The 8,659-nt window shown below is 29.6% G+C and overlaps 1 protein-coding gene across 2 annotated transcripts; it reads right to left on the minus strand.

Annotated features, from left to right (window-relative positions):
* Window positions 1-955: 955 nt before the first annotated feature.
* LOC134691659 (uncharacterized) lies at window positions 956-7,815 on the minus strand. 2 transcript variants are annotated; one of them, XM_063552222.1, is made up of 5 exons: window positions 7,679-7,815; window positions 7,007-7,070; window positions 3,356-3,422; window positions 2,078-2,283; window positions 956-1,205 (listed from the first exon to the last, which is right to left on the minus strand). In XM_063552222.1, exons 1-5 carry the CDS (start codon window positions 7,796-7,798, stop codon window positions 1,048-1,050), a joined length of 615 nt encoding a protein of 204 aa, XP_063408292.1. In that variant the 5' UTR covers window positions 7,799-7,815; the 3' UTR covers window positions 956-1,047. The 2 variants fall into 2 exon arrangements, with proteins under 2 accessions (XP_063408292.1, XP_063408293.1); XM_063552223.1 differs by lacking the exon at window positions 956-1,205 and adding an exon at window positions 1,249-1,727.
* Between the last annotated feature and the right edge of the window lie 844 nt (window positions 7,816-8,659).

The raw sequence follows: 8,659 nt of genomic DNA on the forward strand, positions 1-8,659 counted from the left end.
GTTACACGTCAATTATTATAAGTGCTAATAGATATGTCGATTTTCATACGTCAATTTCAATAATTAGTCGGTTCTCAAAAGTTGCCTTTACGATATTTATATAAAATAAAGATTAAATGCATATTTCACTAAATGTATGACACCACTAAATCGGTCCGACATTACATACCATAATGAGTATATGTGTATATTAAAGCCAAAAACAGTTCATATGCATGAGTGTAGCTTTCAAAAAGTAAAATTAGATTTCATCCCGACCATCTGTGAAGAAAAGGTCTCGAGACTGCTACTACTGTAAAAACATATTTTCATAGAACACGATATGTTCCATTAAAACACACATAAACAAAATGTGAGTTTATTAAGAAGACAACACTAACCTGAATCATAAATCCCCGTTTTTAATCCGCGTTTTCAAAATGAAACAAATACATATAATGTAATTGGAAAAATGCATTCTCCTGACATGTAAATGCCTTTGTTTTATACGTGTGATGAAAATGATGCTAATCACGACGAAGATAGCTTATTTGGCAAAACTCAAGATTATAGATTACATTTTAAAAATAGTAGAGGTGCATAATAACTTTAACAGATAGGTATAATGCCATTCAAAATATGTTATTGCTTTGAACAAGACGTATATAATAGGGATTTTAAACTATGACAGTAAATATATGGCACTTCTATTTAGTTTTTGTTTTGTTATAACAAGTTTGAAATGCTAATAATGTTGACAGTGTAACTTGTCTAATCCAACTAATGTTTCACAGATTTCTGCATCAACAGAGACATTTTTCGTGAACTAAACTGGTTTTTCTTTTACATAATTAGTATTATCGTATCCAGATTATAATTTTAGTGAAATCTTTAGTCACTAGTACAGCTGGATTATAAAGTCATACATAATCTGTAATAGTGATTTAGATTATAAAAGAAATAAATACAAAAAAAATCGATTTGCATCTTTTTAATAGTTTAGAATAAATGCGAATATACTAGAATGACAAGATAATTATATATTATTTAATCAAAATCAAATTAAGGTCAATTTTGTTGTTGGTGTTGCAATATCATAAGATCATCCTTCACGTGTCTCCATTTGTTTACGACGTTCCTATGAGCATGATCTAGGTCACCACCCTTATAGCTTTCTCTAAACGTAATAATGGCACCAATCTCTAGTATCGCATTTCCTCTTGTGACTCCAATAAATAGAAAATTATTTATACACATTAACACTTACTTATTATAAATGTAACAATCTGAAATTGCTAAACTGTTCGCAGCATTGAATTCGTTAACAAATATACATTAATCAACTTTTTGGAATTTTGGATCATCAATGCTCTTTTACTTTGTAATTGTTTGGCTTTGTAAATATTCGATATGAGCGTCACTGATGAGTCTAATGTAGATGAAACGCGCGTCTGGCATACTAAATTATGATTCTGGTACCCTTGATAACTATTATCAGATATTTTGAACTTCTAAGTAGCACGACTGGTCACAGATGTGGAGTAGCAACTGCATAACATTTCTGGGCTTTCGACTAATTAAGGGGTTCGTATTGGTCAGTCCTCGATTTTCTATTTAGAGATTTGTCATGATTGTGTGGCCTTAAGTTGTTTATTATTTTTTGTAATAGTGATGATATTAGACATACAAATGATTGTCAAATGATACCTTGATATCGTCTTTATTCTTCTCCTTCTCCGTTGCACTACCTTTTAAAAATACGTCTGGCAATTTCAATCTTGACATCATAATAATCTATCCTCAACGCATTTATATTGTTTGTATTGTTTTTTCAACGATAAAGGTTCAAACAACTAATCATGAGGCTTAGTATTATTTGATTGTATATTTGAATGCACAAACTAGAGATAAATTTAACAATAACTTTCAATAGTTAGCCGAAAGTTATTTGCAAATACATCCAATCAAATATATTCTCTATTCAATCTGACTTACATAAATAATGTATTTGGCAATCATACCACATCAAGTTTGTGCAATGTCACAAAGTTTACCTAAAAAGAGTGAATTCAATGAAACTATCATAAGTAACACATACCATTATTAGCAGGTAAGGCATAATAAGCTGTCACCTTATCGATAGCTTTAAAATAACCAACGTTGTATGTAGTGTCAAATGCCTTCGTCCAGTTTGCATTTCCTGCCGAAATGCTATTTTTAAACTGATCTGCTTTATTTATTGCTTGAAAATAGTGTAAAAAGAATGCATATTCTTGCCCACCTGGGTATAGACCTCGTCTCCGTCTAAAATGAAAAGAAATTGATTATGTTATAGATAAGAATAGTATAAAGCTTCTACATATATGATCGTACTCACATCAATATACATGTAGTATAGCAATGTACATATTTTCTGTTAATATATAACATGTATAACGTAAGCCTTTTCTCGCCATATTTTATAAATCAAATATCTCCAAAAGGATCTCCATGATCTATCTATATTGTAAGCTTATGTTTATCCTTAACTAATTCTCTTTCAGCTTAAAGCACCAATTTTGAATTCTTGATTTATTTAACTTTACCTTAGATAACTAAGTACACCCTTAAGCACTGAGAAGCTTAAATGCAAACTAAATGATTACTTTAATACCTATTTTTGTTTTGCTACAAAAGAACTTTTTTATGAGAATATTTTTGTCTTATATACCCAAATTCCTTACAAATTTGAGACCCCGAAAAGCATGTTTCGCTCAAAAAATAAAATTAATACAATTCATCATGATAGTACTTTAAAACTAATTTCGTTAAGGAAAAACAAAACGTGAATTATCGGTTAAGAGAAATCATATCTACTTAGAGTAGACACAAGATGTCAAACATGTTGAATGGTCTGTATCGTGTCCGACTGATTTGTGTAGCCTTTTATCGTTTCTCTGTATTTGCAGATAATAGTAAAAATACAACAAAAATGGATCAAGGGTTTTGCAAATGCAACAACTAGTATAATGAATTAGCTGTCTGTCTCGACTATATTCAATTGTCTGTAGATAATATCATCCATTTTACATATCAAATGAAACATTTTGTAAGTTCTGTACAAACCTTTGAATGTTTTTATGTCTTTTTAATCGTTCATTGTAGTCAATTTGGAATGAAGCAATGTCATTCATAATACTTTATATATATATATATATATATATAAACGAGTCTAAATTGAAAACTACGTTCGAACCTATGATTGTGTTATCGCTTTTGAGGGTTAATAACACGAAACATGCATGTGAGGTGTCCCAATTTTGATATTTTCTAGTTTTTTATTATTAAGCATTCACAAAATTCAGTATGTTGGTGTATGTCAACTTTTAATTATTACCTTTCAAGTGATGGGCCCTGACCAATATCATTTTTCTCATCTCCTGCATGCTTTGAGAAGTTAATTTCTTAAAGAACAATATTTGTTTAAATATTACCATATGTATTCTGGAAAGACGTCAAACAAAAAACCCAGCATATATTCATTTATTTTGTTTTTGAAATGAAGCAGGGTGGTGTGATTACTTTTGATTTAGAGAGGGAATGATAATCAACGATCAGCATAGGAATATTTCCATTCGCCTTGTCTATCATGCGTCTAGTAACAATCACATAGAAACAGAATGTTTGAAAGAACAACAAACATTCCACATATGATAATTTAATGCCGACAATATCACCGGAAATAAACATGATTCGCATCTATTTTTTATATCATTTGTGTAACGTCTTCCACAGCCAGCATCTAATTGTCATTAACATAATAAAAATACATTAGATTTCTATTAAAAAATATATCCGTAGCAAACACAATTCAATCATAAATAACGTTAGCAATCAATCGTTTTTAACTATAAGGCAGATTTCATTGTTGAAAACTGTACTTGATGGTGTTCTCACTTGTATAAAAGTTAACTCAACACCAAATACCAATGGAATTAAATTTGAAAAAAGGTTGATTTTCTTGCATTCACGAAATCATGCTGCGGAGCACACGCATGGCTTCGGTCGAAGTAGGCCCTAATATTCACCTCATAGTTATGTTTGTGATTATTGTATAATGAAATTTAATTTACAATCACTAACTATCCATCATGTTCATATTATATTATCTTAAATTGATTAAAATCTGTTTCCATTTATTGAAACTGCAAATAATGTTTCAAGAAAATCAAATATTATATTATCAAAAAGGCCTGAAAAGCACGTCTGGCGTACTAAACTATAGTCCTGGTACCTTTGATAACTATTGCCTTCTTTATGTACGTATTACATACGAAGAACATCCTCACATAAAACCAATGCAACATACTTGTTTGATATTTTGACTACTTTTCACTTCTGAACTAAGAATATTCCACTGATACGTCAATGCCATATGTAAGCTGCAGTTACATTTTCACCCATGCAAAATACCCACTCCAATCAATGAAGGCTTTCATACTATAACGTGCAGAATGACAACAAGAGTAATAAACGACTGGGTCAGTATGCATAAAATATCTTATCTTAAGTGTTCCTTAATATCATAGATTTCAATAAGAATTCTCTTAGTTAGGTACAATTATGAAGCCATGTTCATAAAATTACGTACGTCTTCATTTAACAAAGGAATACCCTAAATCGGAAATTTTCTCTAATTACCATATGAAATATAATTAAATTTAGCTTATAGTATGTAAAAGCTTGTTATGATAATTTTCATTGATTGATCAATACATAATTTTATGAAGAGTTGGTGATAAATTGATGTTGGTATATAATTAAATAAATTGTATGTTTTATTATAATACGATATTGCGATTGGCTACACTGCAATCTCGCGTTATTCCATAAGCAGCATCAATACATAATAAAATTTATCATTAATGATGACACGAGGTCCCACAATAAAGTGCAAAGATAAATTAAATTAAAACTGGTTAAAAACCGTGTGCGGATGCGCACATTTTTAGAAAATGTAAAGGTCAACGCTTTTACACCCCAATACAGTTACAAACAGGAGCATTAAATTCTTAAACGAAACAATTCAATAATATGTAGAATAAAAAAAAATGTTGAAACAGATGCCAAATTAGAACATCAGAGAAAAGTTGATGTTTTCGTGGTTGAGCATGAGAAGAAAAAAAATGTAATTTAAAACTTTCCCCTACATAATCTTTAATTAAACTTTCATTAGTATTGTTGGATGGAGGGGCCTGTTTATTTTCTATATTTTTAAACTCTAATGATACAGGACGAAGGTTTTAATAGCGTAGCAATGGTTTAGCATTGTAAGGGGTTGGAAGAATTTCCTACATTCTTTACTTAAACACATTTTATTATATTCATATGTTTACGGTAAGGTATTACCAATATCGTAGCGTACTTCCGAATATTTCTCTGCAAATTTATCAATTTCTAAGGATGTTCAAACCTGCAAACATCAATAAGCATTTTTAGTATAGATTTTAGACAAATTCAGCAATTATGAAAAAAAAGAAAAAAGCGATAAGGACCATTTCATTAGAAGTTATTACTAATTATTAAATCATTTTGTTTTAGATATAACTATTTGTTGAGGATCAAATGAAATTTGAAATATTTTTTCTTAACAGCAATATATCACCGAATATATAAGGAAATTTGAAAAATGATTTAATACGGTTGAGGTATCATAAATACGTTAAATATACCCCAAATGCTATGTGGACGGTCTTATTTAATTTCAGAAAGGGAAATAAATTCTGGGGAAATTTGTCCTACATATTAAGAGTAAAACTAAATAATTGAAAATTCAACCCCTCTCCACCCTAGCACATAGACAACATAATTTTGCATTCCTGAAGATACTTATCCCTTCCTTCCTTGATACTGTTTTTGCTAACGGTAACACTTTATACACACGGTATGTTTTAACAATATAACCGTTCAAAGTCATTCGTATAAACATGCACGTACAAGATAACCAAGAAATTGAGTAATACGGGTAGATAGAAGTTATATAACCCTCTTTTCTCCCGTGATTTGATAATTTTTAGATTACAATGATAGTTGATATTTAGCAAAAAAACAAACGAAATATTACTAATATAATTATTAATCAAATAAAGGGTGGCTAATATAATAATGTTCTGCAAAAAACACATACTTCCCACTGCTTTTTTAACTATTTTGAAATTTTTTAGATAACTCTATAGGTAACTAGACTTAATAATGATCTTATCCTTTTTCTAATTGAAGAAGTGTTATGCATACTATTCAAGTGTTGTGGGTGTGACTTAAAAAAATTAACACCTTACTAAAGAAATACTTAGTTTAAGATTTTTTATGCATATCACTAAGGTAAAAAGGCCGGATTTTCCTTAACTTAAGTGCTTACATTTCTTAATTTATCTTCATATGTTAAGTAGTTTTATGCATGTGGACCCTGTTTTTTGAAATGTATAAGATAGACACAATTGTATACAATCAATATCGATCTAAATGGTAAAACTTGACAAATTTACTTCTGACCTCATTCAAATGTAGTAAAATAAATAAAAGACAAAACTAAGAACAGCTCAATTTGAAAGCAGTTTATTCAATTGTCAACTTTTAAAAATGAAGTTAAGAAGGGTAAATTGGATGGCTTTTTCGTGAAATAAGAAATAAAATTCTAAATAAATTCCTTACCCAACCATTTATATTCAAGTAACAAAGTCATTAGACCAATGATTCTGTTATATATTGGTACTGTGTGATTCGGAAGGAAAGGATGACTAAATTTAGCACCCTTAAAAAACGATCCGCGATTACTGCATTTATTATGATGCAATGCAACTTTTTATTTTTAGTTGGTTACATTGATGATATACAAAACTGTTAACTACAAGCAATATGTCATATTTGTTTATCATGCACATAGCCCTATTACCAATCATATCAATTATCGTTTAAAAACGTGTAATCAATTAAAAAAGAAGTGTCCGGTCATAAATATTTTGTGTTTCTATATAACTTGCTTGCTTACCAAAAGAAGGCGATACAATCAAAACCAAAAGAAACAAGCCGAGCAAACTATACATATTGCAGAACTGAAATAAAATGAAACATATATTGATTACATAATTATACTCGAATTAAACTGTAAATTGTGTATTCCATGATAGTCGAACATGAATTAAAGAATTAAAATGATAAAATGTATTAAAATATTGGTTATTGAGACATGGTTTTTCAAAAAGGCGCGATTTCACACTGAGGTTTTTCTTTTTCTTTAATGTTGAAACTTCAATGAGAAATACTGAACAACTTTTATCACTACTGTTCATTCTTACATTACCGTTATAGATATCATAATATTTAAATTAGAAAATTTATACTTGGAAATTATAATCATTTTCAAATTTGAAATGTATAAATGCATACATAAGTAACAATCTATTTATTTACAATTTGGTTGGAAAGGGGACGGGGTCTTAGATAAAACATGGAATAAATACTACATACCGAAATTGCAGAAAAGATTTATCACCCAACAATGGTAATGTTCAATTGTGCATACAATAATAATTACATTCACATACTTACGATTATAAGAACTTACGATTATAAGAACTTACGATTATAAGAAATAACGATTATAAGAACTTACGGTTATAAGAACTTACGATTATAAGAAATTACGATTATAAGAACTTACGATTATAAGAAAACTTTGCTTTAACCGGGCTAATATGATTATACACCTCCAAAAATTCTCTTTTAAATGCTTTTTGTGTATCTTATCAACACAGCCGATAGGGTGATGGTGACTTGACATTCACACGCGTCAGTGATAGTTTTCAACAACTTGTAAAATGATCAAAAAGACGAATTCATGCTATCTTTCAGTATGTTTATATAGCCCGTACATTCTTGTATTTATATGAACAAAACGAAGAATCAACTGATATAATCTGTATCTAATGATAAGATGTACCAAAAATATCCTTCATTGTGCATGTTGTGTTTGCATTACCTATCTTACAACTAAAACAGAGGAGTTTGTAAACAATGCAATCTGAGTTATAAATACAAGTTTATTTGATCTAGATTAAAAACATAACAAATGCAGATAAGTTGTTTAAATCAATGGCATGTTCAAACACGTTAACAATATTCATGTAATTCCTTGACCGAGTTTCCGAACATATAAAACAAATCTTAATCAAATACTGTTATTTCTTATTGCAATTGTGTTTGAGTACTCAGCTGATACCACCATATAGTTTTAAAATTATTTACATAATTAGGTACACATTTAATCAAATGTGGCTGCTGATGGTACATATTTTTGTTGTACAATACATTTCTGGATATGATAACTACTGATGTGTAGTGATGTAGCAATATCTTGAATAAAAAAGAAAGTAATGTTGGAACTATTAAATGATACGGGGAACACTTTTAGTGATTTTGTACCAGTATTGCTGTTTTTTGTATTATCCAGTCATCCTCATTTTACACATGTACCGATACCGAATATCGGGTTTTGTTAGCGAGTTTATTAAGGTCTTTCCCTTTTCTATAAGGAAAGACCTTACTTTATTTCTTCTGATTATTATTATTTTTCTTTCCGCCAAACTTTAACGAAATTTCCAAAAAAAGTACGCGACAGTTTGAAATGATATCTAGTATCAGT

Source organism: Mytilus trossulus, chromosome 11 (genome assembly GCF_036588685.1).
Source record: "Mytilus trossulus isolate FHL-02 chromosome 11, PNRI_Mtr1.1.1.hap1, whole genome shotgun sequence".
NCBI lineage: Eukaryota > Metazoa > Mollusca > Bivalvia > Mytilida > Mytilidae > Mytilus > Mytilus trossulus.